The sequence below is a fragment of the Chamaea fasciata genome, unplaced genomic scaffold (genome assembly GCF_029207755.1).
Source record: "Chamaea fasciata isolate MVZ Bird 193981 ecotype frontalis unplaced genomic scaffold, bChaFas1.0.hap1 SCAF_5, whole genome shotgun sequence".
NCBI classification, from domain to species: Eukaryota; Metazoa; Chordata; class Aves; order Passeriformes; family Sylviidae; genus Chamaea; species Chamaea fasciata.
Window position 1 is genome coordinate 32,500,526 of NW_027094090.1, and position 19,190 is coordinate 32,519,715.

The window sequence follows — 19,190 nt, forward strand, 5'->3', positions numbered from 1 at the left end:
CAAATAGGCAGGAGTTGCACAGGAATTTATTAGCCGACTTTTAAGTCCTGGCCTATGATAATCATATAGAGAACTCCTGCTTTAGTTGCTAATTGATATCTAATTTTTATTCAAATTTTTGAGGCTTAAATGTGTGATATTGAGGCAACGAGATGCAAAGGATATAATACTTGCTTTTTCTGGAAGTAAGTTCTCTTAATATCTCAAGAAGAATTTGCTTTAGAAGCTTGTATGGCTATTAATGCAAATGATTTTGTAATTAGGTAAATAACTCTGAAACTGCATTGACTATGTTAGTGAAAAGTCTAGCTCTAGTATTGTTAACATTGGTGGAGTAATTGGTAGTTTATCTTTGATAAACACTCTGTGCTCAGCTGCTTTCTAAGGGACTTATTTCTTTGAGCAAAAAGCTCACTGCAATGCAAGTTGAAGTCTGTGGTATGGTGGATAGTGTGGCCCTCCATCAGTATAAGATAATGAAAAATTAACGTCTTTAAATTTCTTTTTGTGTGCTCCACCACATAACACCCTTATTATTAAGGTGATAGAACATTTCACCAGTTTATCAATCATACAATCTTTTTTTTTGTTTATGTTATTTCTTAAGATTTTCCAGTTAGTGATTACAGCTGCATCCTTACTGGACTGAATTACTTAGTTTTTAAAATACATTTTGGTATATTTATCCTTTCTGAATTGACCACTAGGGTGTATTTTTCCAGTTACAGGGATCTTTATTTTAATTTTTAAATTGCTGAAAAAATATTAGCCTTAGAATTTAGTTTTATGATTTCTGGTGTAATTCAACTTTTGTTTCCTTCTTATGACATAAGTATGGTCTAACTGCATGCATGCTGTCTGCTTACTTGAAGTCCACTCTTCAAATAAATGGTAGATATAGCTATAGAAGAAAAAGTTTTAAGGATTTTATAGTATTGTTCCTAATACGATAAAATAGTTGTTTGGTTTTTGGTTTTGTGTTAAAGAGACTTCTCTGAAATGTCTGTCTTTTTGTCTAGTTCTGTCAGAGCTGAAATCCATTAAAAACAACTCTCCTTCTTTAAAGTTATAAATCTGTTAACAACTTGTAACTGTTTTTTCTGAAGATGGATTTCAGTAAACTGCGTACTCTTCCATCGTCATGGTAAAGTAAAAAGTCTGTAATTTTTTCAGTTTGGGAGGATAATGGAAGGAGAGAGCAGTGAAATTACAGTAACTTCCATTCCACTTGGAAGTAGCTAACTGGAAAAATGCAAGGAGTATAATGAGTCGCCAGGTAAACTGGCATAGCTTTGTTACTTTCTGCCAATATGAATAGCAGTTACCCTCTGAGAAGCGTGTTCCAGTTCTACGTTTTTGTTTCTGATGCTTTTGTCATTCATTATTATTTTTCCTGTCTGCCTTAATGGGTTGCATTTTTTTCATAAACATGGTATACTTTTCTTTCTTCCCCTTTGTTGCATCAGCTATTTTTGAAATGTGGTTCCAAATTTTAAATTGATAAAATTTTGTACTACATCTGTGTCAAATAATGTTAAGGCTTCTTTTATGTACTACCTCTAGAGTATCAGTTTTTATTCTTAGAACTGTCTTAACCATACTCCGTAGTTTTGTTTACTGCCACTAGTTTGTTGTGATTCTAGTAGCTGAAAACTACCAAGCTGCTCAAATTAAGATGCATTTTTAAGTACCATGATTGACAGTCATTAAAGCAAAGGCAAGCAATGAAATAATTCATGAATTTCTTCATCTTTTTCCTATGGCACATACATTTAAGTTATATTTGTACAGCAGATAGATCTCTCCTATCAATTAGCTGGTAGCTTTATTTCAACCGTATTTGTCAGATGTATCACATATCAGGCTGATGGTTATTTTTAGAGCAGTCTACATGACTAAGAGTACTGCAGTTACACTTTGGAAGATCAAAGGGAAAAACATTTAAGAGGTGACCCTGAATATTTTTCTACATTTTACTTTTATTAAAAACCAAAAAAATCGTGTATATTTAACTAATTCTGAACATATAATAAACAACTGTAATGAGTAGGTAAAATTTCAAATGAATGTATTTATTATTGGAATGTAAGTGGAAAATTTGTAGGTTTTGTCTAAAAATGTGATGTCCAGATTTTATTAGTGTGTATTATATTTTTTGATAATACTCTTTAACTGTGAAAACTAGTTCTTGATGTTCTGAGGAAGTAGTATACAATGAATGTATTTGGAAATAAAAGTAGCTTTGAGTGTTTTTACCTTTTGATCAAGTACCTTTGGATTAAGGTTGCATATTTGTGATTTCTACTGTACTTAACACTTTGAAAGGCATCATGTTACACACAGGTAAGACAATCATCATCATGGAAAAATGTACTTTTTAGTTTGCTGTATTCCTAAAAAGTTATCGGAGAATTTTAGTTCTAATTTTTTGCATTTATTAAGTGCCTTATATCATGTGAACTTCAATTTCTTGAAGAGTTCTCAAAAATATTTTGAAGTGTGTGTATATGAAAACATATTCAGACTGATATGTGATCACATTCTGTTTTTCAGGTTGTTGAACAGGGTATGTTTGTAAAGCACTGCAAAGTAGAAGTATATCTAACAGAATTAAAACTGTGTGAAAATGGAAATATGAATAACGTTGTCACACGAAGATTTAGCAAAGCTGATACAATAGGTATGTACAACTATTTTCTAAAAATATGTGGTTGGTACTTGTACATGGTAGCAAGTTCTGAATAAATGTCTAGATAAAATGATAGATAGGTATTTTGACCATTAAAAACAATGGGAGTAGTTTTGTTTGGGTCAAAGTTAAAAGTTAAGGAATTGGAATATTGAGGGGGTTTAATACAATTTTAACAATATTAATATGTGGTTTATTATCTAAGCATCTGTATTAGCTTTAGAGGTTTGAGCTTTTTAGGAAGTAAATCGTGGGATGTTGTTTATTTGGTTTTGTAGTACTTTTTCTTGGCTTTTGATGTGTAAGAAATTTGTTTTTAATGTGTTTCATTAACCAACATGTTCTAGCTATATATATGAAGAGAAGGATATATTACAAAACACAAGGAAGAATTTAATTAATACATTAATGGCTAAAGGTGACTTACAAAAGCAGTATTCACACTGTGAAGTGGCAGGCCAGGCACAATCTTTTATAGTAATTGAATCCTTTATTAAACCTTTAACTTATCTTTATTTGTATTTATTTTGAAGGCTCATTGAGCATTCTGTCATTGCTCAAAACAGTATTTCGATAAGATATTTGACTTTGAAAATAACAATGAAAACATTTTCAAAGAAATTGCTCCTTGTTTTTTGGTGTATTTGTGCATATGTGTCTGAGATTAGAGTCTTTCAGTCGTCTGTATTTATGCCGATTTTGTGCTTTATGCCCTTGGCACTCTATGCCCAACTATCACTTTGTTTATGTTTGTTTTCAGCAGTATATGTTTTTTACCTTTTGCTTCTCTTCACATTATGAGTAGTGACTTATACTTACTAGCCGTTAATTCTTTACAGATTACTTGTTTTAGAAGCAGTCATTTTACTTTGTTAAATTTCAATATTTAAGTTGGAAAAAGAATCACCTCCTGTATTAGAATAAAAACTTTAAAATTGGGAACATGCTCCTCAAAACAAGGTTTGTGGTATGTTAATTTGCCTTTTTGAGATCTGGTTTAACTTGGGAAGTTATACTTCAATATTATTCAATATTTTCCAAGGAAACCAGAAACTTGGAAAAAGCAATTTAACATTATCCTTCCCTTAGGACCAAATGCAAACTATTTTGCAGCTATACTGAATTGTATCACTGAAATTATAGGTAATGGATGAATTTTCTTTTTCTAATCAGAAGCAGGGCATTTTGGAATGACTGTTACTTGAAGGTATATTCATTTTTTCTTAGCAAAGAGAGGATTACAATTATAAATAAATTGTTGTAAAGGGTAATGAGAAGCAGTCGGAGATCACTGGCAATCCCTTTCTAGACACTGACCCTGTTTGCTCTCCTGAAATGCGGATGATATGCTCCTGGAAGCCTTTAAAAACATCTCCTTCCTGATACTGAAGCTTCTTGTGCGGAGTACAAAGCAGAGCCATCCTAGCCAAGGCACCCAGAAGAGTTTGTACCCTAGAAAAAGACCTAGAAAAATCCAACCCACTTTGAGTGAAATAATAACTGATCCCTCTTATCCATTACTAAGATTGTGGTATCTTTTCCCCCCTGCTTGTTACCTCGAGTATATTTAAGGTAGTTCTGGAATTCATCAAATACACAGCAGAAATGCCTATTATATCAATAAATAATATGCAAGAGGCAGCTTACAGAATCTTGATTATTTTTCGCTCTTCCTTGTATATTCCAGTAAGGGATGCATTTTTATTATAGTTGCAGAAGGCTTGTGGTACAAAAGAGTCAGTAACAGCCCCACAGAAGTGAGTAGATACAGGGTACTATGGTCTTTTCAAGAAATTTTAATTTTTCTACCCACCGTCATTGATTATATTATTTACTGCACTCAAAAAATAAGTACAAGCCCTTCCTTCATTCACAAAACTAGAGAAATATCCTAAGTATAATATAATACCTGTCAGTCTTCAGATATGTTTTGTTCCTGGAGTACCTTTTATTCTGGAGTCAGTGACTAGCCTTTTCCTTCTTCATGAAGGAGGGATTAATGTTTCCTACTTCAGACTGCTGTTTTAATGTTAATACTTAAGCCAGCATTTGTGATAGCGCTAGCCTTTTGGTGTCAGGATGTATTTGTATTAGGATTCACTGAACTTTTTCAGCATCTCATCAAGACTGTTCCAGGTAGTCCATCAAAACAGTACTTAAAGCATGCAGTTGTTTTTATGTATAAGCTGTATGATTTTTAACAATATGGGGGTATGATCTGTTTGGGAGCCGTAACTTCTAACTCTCAAATTGAACTATCTCAAATTGTGGGTATACAGCTGGTGGAGGGGGAGACATCTTTAAATGGCAGTTCTTCCCATCTCTTTTATACATCATGCTAGTACTAATCATGTTATACATTGGATGTATATAACTAAAACTCCCCAGGGAAGTGATGGAGTCACCATCCCTGGAAGTGTCTGAGAACTGACTGCATATGACACTTTTAATCCTGTGGTTTAGTTGATATGCTGGTGTTTCATGAAAGGTTGGACTCAATGATCTTGGACCTCTTTTCTGATACTAATGAATCTATGATTCTGCTAGAGGAGGGCCCCATACACAACGTGACTCAGACTGCACCTGTTTGATAGGTTTTCATTTATGCCGGGAAAGGCACTTCCACTTTAGTTCATAAGCCAGCACTCCAGTAATACTTGGTGGGCATTGGAGGAAGAATTATAAAGTGTGCATTGGTTATATGTTCATGGAAGTATGTAAAAGAATCTTATTTTCACAGTCTCAAAAATTGGCATAATAGTTAAGTGGAACATGGTCTTCCCACAGTTTGGACATGATGTGTAACCATCCAGTAGGATTGATTCCTCCTGTCTTGTAATAGTTTTGTTAGCAAAGCTGGAATAAGTTAAAAATTAACATAACAATGTTAGCTTAGTCCTTGTGAAGAAAATGACCTGCAATGCACAGATGATGAATTGCCATGGTATTAATAGAGTGAAAAATTATATTTTGTAAATTCTTTTAGTGAAAGCCATTGATAAATCTAGATTTTCTACTTTTTTTTACAACATTGTTGCTGACTAGATTAATTTTTATATTCAGATATAATTATTTGAATTCATTGACTGAGAATTGATTCTGACAGTACATGATTTTTTTTTTTTGAAATTCAACAAATCAAATAAGTCTGTTGCCTTGCTGATATCACCTACCTTGCTTACATATCATCTCTGTTACAAAAACAGATGATCCTGTCTAACACTTGCGTCCAGACCAAAACGTGATAACTAGTATAGAAACAAATTGTATTCAGTAGCCGACAATATCTACAAGTATTACTTGGGCCCATTGTCATACATTTCACAAGCCAGTGTCTGGAATTTTGCAAGGTACTTTTAAGTTTTGGGTCTCAATTTGGCTTTTCCTGTTTGACCTAGTGGAAGAGAAAATAATTTTGAGTAAAAGGGAGCTAGAGAAGCTGACACACTAGTGTTTTCTTCATAGACTTTGGAGGAATGTCTTTCGAAGAGCTTACAGGGCCTATTTTTATAACTGTGCTTTCAGTGATCATCAGGGGTAAAGTGTGTATTTCTTGACTCCTGTTTCGTGTTCTGTGTTAGCTGTTAGGAGACAGAGCTTCCATGGGCCTTTGTGAGTCTACCAGTTGAAGAAAGCAGCTAAGTGGGATTGCTGTGATACAGGACTGTACACATTCGTTTAAAAACCCAACTCTTTATTAAACTCTACTTTTCTGTAAGGAGAATATCTTTAAGTAGAAATTCCTTATATTTCAGTTGTAGATAAGTTATGCTACCTCAGAATTATTTAACACTGGTTATATTTCCATCAGGTAGAGTAGGAGCTGGCGGACCTTTTTTCTTTGAGGGACATAAAATCGTTCACCTTCCTTTTAGAATAAATTTATGCCCTTCAGTTTTACGGAGTAATCATTTTTCTGTGGACATGTGAAGAAGCTTCACACATATATATTGTGGTTAGTGCTAATTGCACTCAGATGTGGGTAAAAGTGTAAAAGCCAAAAAGAGTTGATTTAGGTAACAGAATGACTTCCTGCACCTAATTTTGCTACTAGTCTCATTTCTGATAATTTTTTACCCCCTCACACTCCTCTGTTAGCACACTCAGAAATGAGTAGATGGCTCCTGTCATCTGTTATTTATCAACTTCTCTTTATTTGGTCTGACTTGCTAAGGGATTCAGTCCTCTGTTTCCATTTTAAAGGAAAGCTATCTAGCAACTTCCTGCTGATCCTACAAAATGATGTAGTTGCATGGCAATGAAATTTCTACAATTTCATTCATATTTTGCATATAAGGAGGTGAATTCTGATACTTTATTTGACCTTACACTGTTTGTGTATTGAAATGTTAAACTTATGTTCTTTCTTTCACAAAACAGACACTATTGAAAAGGAGATAAGAAAAATCTTCAATATTCCAGGTGAAAAGGAGACCAGATTGTGGAACAAATACATGAGTAATACTTTTGAACCTTTGAATAAACCAGACAGTACCATACAGGATGCTGGTTTATACCAGGGACAGGTATAGTGAAATTTTACTTCTTTTTTTGAATACATTTATCTTTTTGCTCTTGAAAATGTAGCTGTACCCGATGATTTTTGCTTTTTTTAAAATGAAAATTGTTTTTTAAAAGATTATGTTGGGGATAGAGGATTTTGTGAATGAATTTGTTGAAATTGAAGCAGTCTTTATGTGTATCTCACTGAAAAGAGAGATTAAAGAGAGGATTTAACTCTCCTGGTGATTTAAAATTTTTAATATACTTCTAAATTTTAAATTTTATGTTTACCAAATTTTATGAAATTGCTGACATGAATTTGGTAAAATCTGGAATAAGTGATTTTTCCTAGGATCTTGGATATGTCCCTATAATGAAACCCAAAATTTGAAGAACGTTTTAGATATTCTAAAAAAATGTCTTCTAGTCATATTCCACTGTCTAGATTTCACAAACAAAATGACAAAAAAATGAAGATATTTTGATAAGAACCACAGAGACAGAAGTTTGTAAACCTGCTTTAACATGAAACAATGCCATCACTTTAAAATCATCACTTGATAGGGGAATTCCTCATAATTTTTTTACCTTTCAAGATGAATATAAAGAACGAACATTGAACATTAAACTACTAAATAATGTTAACAGATTGAGCAGTTGCATTGATAGAATAACTTTTCAGATTATTACCCTGATTCTTTAGTCTTCAAATAGAGTTGAATGATTTTTCAACAGCTGTAGTTCTTGCAGTCACGCTACAAATGAAGATGGGTGAAATTGATGGCAGTAATTTTAGGCGAAATTATGTTAATGTATTCTCTTTAGCCTTGAAATACTTGAGTCTGACCTGCTTACCAGCAGTATTTGTGTTGTGTTTCAGTTTTCTTTTATAGCATGGAAGGTAGATAATCAGTGCACCAGAACTATTGTGTCCTTTGGCTTCATGCTGCATCCACTTAAACTCTCATACATACAATTTCAACAATTCAGAAGTCCTACTGGAAGAGCCTACATCTCCCATAAAAGATTCACATCAAAGATGTAACTTGCGAGCTACCTCTATCCCAGTGGAACATTAACTATGAAGCAAGCATGATCTAATAAAGCCATGACAAGATCTCTAGGTGACATCTGTACTTTGAGCTAAACAAATACTGTTTAAAACAGAGTTTAACTGTGGTTTCTGAAAATGCTAAGTGTCATGGGTGGTAGGCTATATGTGTTTGGTCAGTTGCACTTGCTGACACACAAATGGTTATTTTTCTGGCTGAGCTTCCTAATCTAATAATAGTTATTCTGACTATTACAGTCGGTCTAACCTAATAGTTATTATAGTGTATACAATTGAGTAAATTAATGCTTTGAATTTATCAGTTGATTTTTGAAACAAGCCTTTAGGGATTCCATTGAACTCCTCAGCCTAAATCTACCTTTTATTTAGTAAGCTCTGAGAGCCAGTCAGGGAAGTACGGCAGAATCAGCCTTTCAGCGTCAGTAACCAAGGATAGCAGACTACTCTGTTCCTGATAGAAAGCTGGTGATGATAGAAGGCTTGTTCTCAATCTCATGCTCAAATGTATTCAGACTGAAAATGTGATTACATCATGAAGTGGCTTATAAACAAGGTTTTGAGCGTTAGTACTTACCTGAATTTATATCAGTGTGGAGACATATGGGCACAGCACGGCAGTTAATTAGCGTCCTGAAACATCAGTGTACAGTTGTGCAGAGTTAATTGCGTTGAAAGTGGGGAGTTGGATTCAGTTTAAGTATTGGAGTCTAGTTGCCATTTGAAAGGATCCAGCTTTCTCAGTTGTCAATCCAGAAAAAGGCATGAGCTGTTTGTAGGTCCTGTGTCATATCTGCCAGCATAGGGCAGATATCTCAAATACCCGAAGGAGTTTCAAATGACACCTGGTGCCTGTATTTGGGACTGAGTGTTCTGTACTCCTTTCTGTACCAATAACAAATCGAATGAAATTAATTTCATCAGCCAACTGTCCTTTTGAAAAAATAATATTAGATAAATGCTGTGGTAAAATATTCAGGAGTAACCATACAGGTATGATTTTAAGGCTATCGAGGCAGAAAATAGTTTTGTTTGGGTGTTTTGGGGTTTTTTTCTTACCCATCTGTGCGAGGCAAAATTCCTTCAGGATTTAGCCCTTCCTTATCAGGGCTGTTACATAGACATGTGCTTTCTATAGATTGGCAGGTACTGTTCAAACATTGCAAGTCATCTTCTGAGGTAAATGGCTTGCCTGCCATGGATTGTAGAGGAATAGAGATGTTAAGTGACTTGCCCAAGTGAAGATGAGGGGTGAAAAAAGTAGAGAGGAAGGTGCAGTGTAATGGATGGAATATGGAGTGTAATGGAATATTCTTGAATCTCAGTGAATGGTAACTTCAATATCAGTCTTTTCTTGATCACATGTCAGCAAATCCATTAAAAAGTCAGAACAGAAAGCAATCTAGTGATATTTTTGTTTCAGTTTTCTTATTATGCTTTTTGTGGTAGGTCCTGGTGATAGAACAGAAGAATGAGGATGGAACGTGGCCAAGAGGTCCTTCAACTCCTAAGTAAGTTATGAATTCCAGTCAAGTGATTAGTTTGCATATGATTTTGCTTTATGAAAAGAAAAAGTTTTTTAAAGTGGCATTTCATTTTGAAAATCAGTCTTCAGATATTTTAGTTGAAAATACACTTGAACATATGTGTTGTAACTGCCGTGCATTATAGAACTTAGTGTAATAGTGGTGAATTCCTGCATACATTGCTTAACTTTGTTGATTTCAACCAATGATAAATGTTATCCTGCTTAAAAACGGAAAAAAGTCCGTAGTAGAAAACTGTAAAACTTCACATACTTTATATAGATTCCTGTTTCAAAGTACACTGTATTTGTTAGGTCAACACAGATTTTATCAGTAATTTTCTTATATGTAAATATTTTCATGGACAGCTTGTTCCTTTTGTCTCCAGAGCATAATATTTACTCACAAAGTTTATTTAAATTGCAGCCTACATTACCATCATGTGGTTTCTGTTCTTTGTTAGGCTGTCATCAGTTAATGCAGATGATGTTGATTTTGTTTTCTCTTTTTCCTACTGCTGTTATCAACAACACCTTGATAATGGCTAGTAACTAAAAAGAAAGAGTTGTGTGTTTTTCTTCATTTAACTACTTTTAATGTTATTTCCAGTATCTAAATCATGTTCTCTTGGTTTTGAAGAAGAGTTGGAACCATTTAATTAATATGATGTCAGCCTTACAAATAGTTAACTGTGGTTTTTGCATTTGTTGGCTGGTTCTTGATCATATCTTTCATAGAAGAGTTTAAGTTCTTTTAAGTTCTCTTTATTCCTTTTGAATTTTCTATGCACGTAGTTAAGTGTCGCTGTTGTTCTAAAGCGTTTTTATAGTATCATTGCTTATCATTTGAAGGAGTGTTTCTTTATCTTCAGTGTTTTATCTCAAGCACTTAAATTCGGAACACTATTTTCTATTAAGTTATTTAATGAAGTCTGAGTTCAATTTAAGATTAGCATGAACAGTATAATCTTGCTTAGCAAGATGTTGTAACACGTGGCATTGAGAATGTGGAGCAATAGAAAGAATGGGATGCTAAGTACTTGAAGTTTAATCTCTGACCTCAAAAAGTATCTAGTAGAAATTTAAATTCTTAGTCAAATTTCAGATGCATCTTTCAAAGGTTAAAAGAACTTACATAACTCACTGTCATGCATACTTTTGGAAGTTTTGGTTGGAAGATATTCTGGTGATGGTATCTGCTTTTATTCTGCCAAACTTCTTTTCCACTTTATGGAAAGCATTCGGGAACAGTATATAAATTAAAGAATATCTCCTGAAAAATGTTTGATCTGAGGACAAGTGAAACGCTAATTCAGAATGCTGGTGTCAGAGGAGGCTGTAAGTAAACCAGCAAATGAGGATGAATAGAATTACTGTGAGATTGGGGTATGGTTTTGAGATCAGGCAGCTATCAGAAAGTTGGGAATTTGAGATTCAAATACACTGTAATAATGGAAAGTTTGCAAAATTTAGTGAATTCAAATAGCAGCTATTAACAGGCAGTAATAGGACAGGTTTTTACGTCTGTTTAAATCTTCATGAACAGCCTAATAAATCCTTAAAGGGATAGGAGTATTAAACAGTCGCTTTGTAGTTTTCTTTGTGAGGTCCATTAGTTTGTCAGCACAAATAGCATATATCCACATACCTTCCTACAGCCCTGTCATTGGTCATACACTGGCTCAGTGCTGAAATTACCTCTTTGTAGTGCTTCTTTTTATAGAGTACAAACTGTAAACAAATTCTGATGTCAAGGTATAAAAGGCTATATTTAGAAATGTCAAAATACAGGATATTGGAAAGCATGGAAGATGATACAGCTTGAAAAGGCAGGATCATTTCAGAACATGAACTAAGCTTTTCTACAGATTCACAGAGTAGCTGAAGTTGGAAAGCATCTCCGCTGATTCTCTAGTCCAACCCATTTGCTCAGACAGGTCATCTAGAGCAGGTTACTTGGGACTGTAGGATAGGTTTTGAGCATGTCCAAACGATGAAGGCTCTACAGCCTTCCTGGAAAACCTGTTCCACTGTTTGATAACTCCTATTTTGAAACAAATTCCTCATATTTACAAAGAATTGCCAGTGCTTGAGTTTTATATGTATTGCCTCTTCTCCTTTCAGTGGACATGACTGAGAAGGGTGTTCTCTATATTCTTCATTCCCTCCCACTGAGTATTTGTACGTGTTGACAAAATTGCTCTGGAGCCCTCTCTTCTCCAGGCTGAATGGTGCCAGTTTTCAGCCTTTCCACGGAGGTCAGATGCTGCAATCCTTGATCACCTTTGTGGCGTCTCACTGGCCTTAGTCCAGGGTATCTCTGTCTCTCTGGTACTGGGGAGCCCAGCACTACAGGTGTCTCTGGCCAGTTCTGAGTGGAGGAGAAGGATCACCTCCCTCAACCTGTTGTCAATGCTTTTCCCAGTGTAGCACACTGGGCCAAGGTGTTTGGCCCAAGGAAACACTGCTGGCTCATGTCCAGCTTTTTGTCCAGCAGGACCTCAGGTGGTTCCCTGCCAAGCTGCTTTCCATTTGGTCACCTGCCCACACACCCACCTCCTCCTGGTGTGTTGGTTCCTGGCATTGTTCCTCCCCACATGCAGCTCTTTGCATTTCCCTTGACTGGACTTCAAGAGATTCCTATTTGCTTAATTTTCCAGCCTTTTGAGGTCTGTCACAATGACAGCAGAATCTATATTGTGACAATTGGAAGTGAGAAACAATAAGATGGAAAGATATTCTGCACTTTTTCCCTGCCTCTTTTTTGCAGAACTGAAACAGCAACTTTTGTATTGCGTCTTCTGCAATTTTTCTGTATTCCTACTACAGGTGATGAATGCTGTCAGTTTTTCATACAAAATATGTTAGAGGTGTGAGCGTCTTCTGCAAGGAAAGAACAGATTTACTTGGAAAGTGACCAGATTGGGACCTCAGTTCAATACAGGAAGGAACACTTTTGAAAATGTTAATTCTGATTTTCTTAAGAGTATAATGAATTTGTACAAGAAAAAAAAAAAGATTGATTATGATCATAATTCTCTCCTTCTGAAATTAGAAAGGAGTGATTTTAAGTTTGACATCCTTTTCATGTAGGAGCAGAGACCATGCTGTGCAACTTAATTTCTGCTCTGTGTTCAAGCTTGTCAGTTTTTGCATATGTTTTATTTGTACTGTTATTCTAACTTCTGAATTTACTTCATTTTGGAAGTAATTGCAACATCCACTGTAAAAACCCTGCATGATTTATTGATATCTGCTCTCATGTCATATTTTAATGCTGCTTAAAATGTTTGTGAGTCTTGGGGTTTTTTTGTCTGAAAGTATCTGAATGTGTTATACATTCTTAAACTGTTTGCAGGGTCAGTCAGGCTTAGGAGTAGCTGGATTTTTTGCTTTCTGAGAGGTTGTTTATATCAGCTACTGGGGTGTTTTTTGCTCTGGGAAGCTGACTTCTATGAAACTTTCTCTTTCTTCTGGAATGTCTTAAATGTCAGCTGCTCCCAAAAGAAGTATTACTTAGCAGTAATGATCATTTTTGCAGAAAATTTTTATACTGACATGTCTGTGAGTATCTATCTCCTCAGTGTCATACACATGACAAACTTATACAAACATACAGATCTCAATTGTTTTTGTAGCTTAGTTGCTGATGATCCCAGTATTTAATGAAGATTTGAGATCCCTGTGCAGACTTTTTTTTTTAATCTGTGTCCTTCTATGGGACGTTATTCTGCAGGCAAAAAAACAACTGTTTGAATGGTTTATTATTGTCAAGATGGTGTTTTAAACTAAAAACAAAATGCAAATTTAAAAAACTAAGGTTGTAGTTCAAGTTACTTAAGGAGCTGTACTACAAAATCAATTTACTTATATTCAGGAAAAAATGTACATCACTTAAAACCTTTCAGCCAATCTGTGATTATAGAACTTAAGACAAGGAGAAGCAATGAACTCAAGTTTTAATATTCCATGGGTTACGAACTGAATAACCCATTCATGTCCTGAATAGCCAGGACAGGATTTCTGTTAGTTTTCTGTTAAGGAGTTGTTACCTATTTATATGCAGGTATAAAAGCAGGTTAGGGAAGCATGCAAAGAAGCTATAAACTAGTAGGTTATTTCCTTCTAGTTTTAAAAAAGTGTTGTAGCTGGGTTTTTTAGAAAACTTAAAAACAAGTTTTAAATCTACTGATCCATCCTATTCTTTAAAAAGGCTTTTTATATGGTAAAAAACTAAGAATTTTTAATTACCTGCCAATCTATATATCTGTGTTTGTATTAAAAGTAATGGATTTCATTCTGATACTTCTTTTATTTAGATATCACTGTGGAATAAGTCATCCTAATCAAATAGCTGGCTACTTAGCATGATTTACAGATAGCCTGCTGTTAACTTTAAAACAATTTTCATGTGTGAAAGAGAATATATTGTTGGTTGGTTGGCGCATTTTTTGACCATACAAAATGATGAGACTTTACACATTCATGGCTGAGTTCTTTTTCTCCTTGTAATAATGAACGTTTTCTTACAATTTTTTCAGATTTTTTTTCTAGTTCAAGCTGTACACCTTTTTATCTTGGAAGAGCCATTAAAGGCCCTTTCTCAATCCTTTTCTTTTACTGAGTTGGACTCCATAATGTTTGTTAAGAGGAGGGAACAAATGGATAAAAAATGTTTAGCAGTCCTTTTTAAAATAATATAATGCCTATTCATTCAAACTTCTTAGGAAAACATATCCGTGAATCTAAAAAGGAAAAAGTGTGTTTGGTTTTTTTTTCCCCTGAGTAGTTGTTGCACAGACAGATGTGCCTTTCTGCTGACTTTTCTGTAAGAAAGAATTGTGGGGTATGGAGCTAACTGGGGACTTACTCTGATGTCTTAAATTGTATAAACAAGAGGTATCAGCATGTTTGTCAGCCAAGAGCTGGACTGCCATTTGCTGATAAATAATACTTAAGATAACCAGGTGTCTGAGCTCCTGTGGGTAAACACCAAACATTGGTGACGTTCAAGAGACATTTTCAAGTTAGTTTTACAAACATGTTCATTAGTAGGAATTAATGGAGGGTTGAAAAACTCTTAACAAATTCATGTCCTGAGCATTAATTGTTTTGATTGATGAATGTTAAAATATCAACCTTTTTTTACTGCAAATTCCCCAGAGAAGTGTGAATTCAGTGAAGAACCTGAATTAGTGAGGGTTTGTAAGAAGAGAATAGTCTAGCTAAAGTTTATTATAAAATTGTATGCTAATACAATCATAGCTACAGCTTCAAGGAAAAGAGTCCTTGATAATGGAAGGACCTCTTGAGATAGTCTCACCTAGTTCCCCTACTCAAAGCATGGGAAGCTGTAGCAGATTGTCTAGGACCATATCCAGGCATATTCCCTGTTTACATGGAATTTTATTTATTTTGTTTTATTGCCATATACTTTTGTCCTTTTAATGGGCACCACTGAGAAGGTTAATGCTCCATCCTCTTCATTCTCTCCCATTGGGTATTTGTACAAGTGATAGGATTGTTCTGAAGCCTTCTCTCATCTTCTTCACATAGGTCAAGTGCTACACCTTTGTGGTGTCTCATGAGTCTTGCTCCAGAACGTCCCTGTCTTTCTGGCACTAGGAAGCCCAGAAGTGAACTCAGCACTCCAGGTGTCTCTGGCCAGTTCTGAGTGGAGAAGAGTCACCTCCCTTGACCTGCTGGCAATGTTTTTCCCAGTGTAGCACACTGGTCCAAGCTGGTTGGCCTAAGGACACGCTGCTGTCTCATGTCCAGCTTTTTGTCCAGCAGGACCCCAGGTGGTTCCCTGCCAAGCTGCTTTCCATTTGGTCACCTGCCCCTCCAGTGGTAGGGTAGAATGGTTTTCAGTCCATCTCATTGTACGTTCACATAACCCATGTTTCATCTGCTTGTCTATGAGGGTGTTGCAGGAGATACTGTCAAAGGACTTAAGGAAGTTGAGATAGACCACACCCATTCCTTTCCTGTCATCTACCAAGATAGCCTTCTATGAAGAGATTACTTATCGGGCTGGTTAAGTGAGATGTGTACCACTGCTTTCACTCAGACACTTCCTCTTCACATCTGACTTGGGTCAGAAACTCCTTGTTCATCCATTCAGGCTTCCTGCTGTCTTTGCTTGATTTTTTACTTTTCTGGATGGACTATTATTGAGTGTTTAGGACTTAATGATCTTAAAGATCTTTTACAACCGAAATAATTCTGTCAATATCAGCCGGCTCTCTTGGGGCCCCCTCTTCTCTCCAGATCTGTACCCCATGGCACTTTTCCAAACCTATAGAGGTTAAAGTCTGCTCTGCAGTAATCCAGGGCTGTGTTCCTGTTTTCTGCCATGCTGTCCCTCAGGATCTCAAGTTTCACCATCTTAAGGTCATTTTGGTCAAGGCCCCAGCCTTCACATTCCCTGCTAGTTCTTCCTTCTTGGTTTTAAGTATTGGATACAGCTGAGACACTCTCCTTGTTGGCTTCTCAGTCACCTGCATCAGATAGGTGTTATCATTGCGTCCCAGAACCCTCCTGCATCTTTTTGTGCCGTGCTATGTTGTCCCACCAGCAGGTCCCCTATAAGGACTAGGGCCTGTGAATGTCAGGCTTCTTCCAGTTGTCCAGATAAGTCTTATCTGCCTTTCTTTATCCTGATCAGTCAGTCTGGATGTCGCCAGAGGAAAAAAGACTGTTCTAGCTGCAATTGTTTTTGCTGATGTCTGTATTTATCTCCTTGCTGCTGGTCACTAGTGCAGGGAACTCTAGTGCAGTTTAACCATAGTGTTAATGAAGTGTGTGGGCAAGTCAGTATCTAATGTGAGTTACCATTTATTTTGGCATACTACAGTAAAGTGGGTTTTATTAAGCTAAATTATAATAAATAATTCTGTGGGGGTTGTTAGTTACATCATTAAAAAGTTACTTTTCAAAATTACCTGTTAGTTTCTGCTGCTGATGTAGTTATGTTGAGAATTTGGTTTACTCTTCTCCTGCATTTGAGAAGCAAGTAATTTCCTGATTCAGTAGACCTTAACTGGCTTACTCTGACTTCTTTTAGTTTTTATGTACAGCAGTATATAAAAGTTTTGAGTTTTAAAATTTAAAACTGTATTGCATTTAAATTTGGTTTAAATGTTCTAAAAGCTTCAAATTTGTTTTGAGAAGTTAAATTTCAGTTCAAAATTATTCAAATCAAAAAGCTTCTTCTACAATAAATACATGTATGAATGTTAAATTTAACTGTTGTTCTGGATTTAAGTGTGGTTAAACTGACTTCAGTTAGGTATTTTTTGTAGACAGTCTGTATTTTACTTCTTTGGAAGGATTTAGATTGATGAAGGAAATTACAGGAAAGCGTTGTGAACGTTGATCAGAATACTTGAAAAACTTATGTTCTTCGTGTGGTGATACATACTATGGTTTAGGTTGGAAGGGACTTTAAAAATTGATCTAGGTTGGAAGGGACCTTGAAAGTTGATCTAATTCCTTCCCCCTGCCATGGGCAAGGGCACCTTCAACTGGACCAAGGTGCTCAGAGCCCCATCCAGCCTGACCTCAAACACAGGGATGGGCCATCCAGTTTCTCTGCACAGCCTGTTCCGGTGCCTTACCACCTTCACAGAGAAGAATTTCTTCCTAATATCTAACCTAAACCTACTCTTTCAATTTGAAGTCATTCCCCTTTAGTCCAATGACCATATGCCCTTGTAAAACCTGCTTCTCCAGCTTTCGTAGCCCACTTTAGGAGCTGAAAGGCTACTCTATAAAGTTTTCCCCAGAGCCTTCCTTTACCCAGGCTGAACAGCCCCAACTCTGTCTGTCCTCATAGAAGTGCTCCATCTCCTCTGATCATCTATTGGCCCTGCTCTGGACTCAGTTCAACAAGTTCACGTCCTTTTGCTGGTGGCCCCAGAGATGAACACTGCACTCCAGTGGGGTGTCACCAGAGCAAAGCAGACGTGAAGAATCACCTCCCTCACGCTGCTGGCCCCGCTGCTTTTGATGCAGCCCAGGATATAGTTAGCTTTCTGTGCTGTGGATGGGTTGCTGGGTTATGTTTTGCTTCTCATCCACCAACATCCCCAGTTCTTTCTCTTCAGGGCTGCTCTTAATTTATTCTTTGCACAGCCTGTACTTGTGGTTGGGATTGACCTGACCCAAGTACTGGACCTTGCATTTGTCATTGTTGAACTCATGAAGTTTCCATCAGCACATCTTTCAAGCCAGGTCCCTCTGGATAGCAACCATTGCCTCCAGTGTCAACCACACAGCAGAGTTTGGTGTCAACAGCAAATTTGGTGAGCGTGCACTAATCTCTCTGTCCATGTTACTGCTAAGCAGCTCTGGTCCCAGTACTGATCCCTGAGGAACACCACTAGTTTCTGCTTGGACACTGAGTCATTGACCACAATTCCTTGAGTGCAGCCATTCAGCCAGTTTCCTTACCCATCAAGTGGTCCATCTGTCAAATCCATGTCTCTCCACCTTAGAGACAGTGTCTAATGCTTTGCAGAAGTCCATACTGATGATGTCCGTCTTCCCTCATCCACCTCTTTAACCCTGTTTTAGAAGGCCACCAAATTTGTCTGGCAAGATTTGTCCTTAGTTGACAGCATGTTGGCTGTCACCAATCACCTCCTCAGTCTTCCCAGTTGGGCGGCCCATAGCAGACCTCCACTATAATCTTGCCTGTCCTTGCCCTTCCTTTAATCCTTACGTATAAGGGATCATAGATCCCTAAGAGGAGCTCCCAAGAGGTTCCACTGCCTGTCCTTCCTAAAGAGGCTATATCCTTTAATTCCAGCACTCCAGGCATAGTTCCAACATAGTTCCAACATTCCAACATCCCACCATTTATTTGCCAGTGGTGCCAATAGGATCATACCGCACAGGCATATGCACATCTCCAGCTCCTCTTGTGTTTTGCCCATGCTTGTGTGCTTGCATAGAGGCATTTAAGTGAGGCCCTCAACAAAGCTGAGGTGCTGACTGCAGTGGCTGGAATTCTTTTGTGCTGTACTTCGAGTTCATTACTCCTGACCTCCGAACCCTTTCCAGGCTCTGTGCAGCAACTATTGCTAGCTCTGGCGTCAGATTGGTGTGACTGGTGTCGATTGAGGTTCCCCTTCCCCAGCAACTTTTCTTTTGGAAAAGGTTTATTAATAGAAAGTTGAAAATAAATGTGAAAATATACTTGGGAAAATTCCTAGTGTAAAAAATGTTTATTTCTTTACAGGGCTTAATTCTTGAAAGGTGTTTAAAAAGTCCTGAGCATGCAGAAGTTCTTCTCTTAATACAGCAATGTTTATTTCAAAACTTTTCAATGACAGCCAGAACTCCAATTCAGTTGGAGTTACATAGAGCCCACAAAAACAGGAAGTTACATGAACTCCTTT

At 36.6% G+C, this 19,190-nt stretch overlaps 1 protein-coding gene across 5 annotated transcripts in view; it reads left to right on the forward strand.

Moving 5' to 3' along the window:
- Nucleotides 1-19,190, forward strand: part of USP15 (ubiquitin specific peptidase 15) — a 60,843-nt gene that overhangs the window by 14,245 nt on the left and 27,408 nt on the right. For all 5 annotated transcript variants that reach the window (XR_010720792.1, XM_066183160.1, XM_066183161.1 and 2 more), the window contains exons 4-6: nucleotides 2,554-2,680; nucleotides 7,070-7,215; nucleotides 9,711-9,772. Coding sequence is in view for 4 of the 5 variants with exons in the window: in XM_066183160.1 (XP_066039257.1) it covers nucleotides 2,554-2,680; nucleotides 7,070-7,215; nucleotides 9,711-9,772 (335 nt within the window). In the remaining variant the exon portion in view is untranslated. The remainder of the gene's footprint in view (nucleotides 1-2,553; nucleotides 2,681-7,069; nucleotides 7,216-9,710; nucleotides 9,773-19,190) is intronic.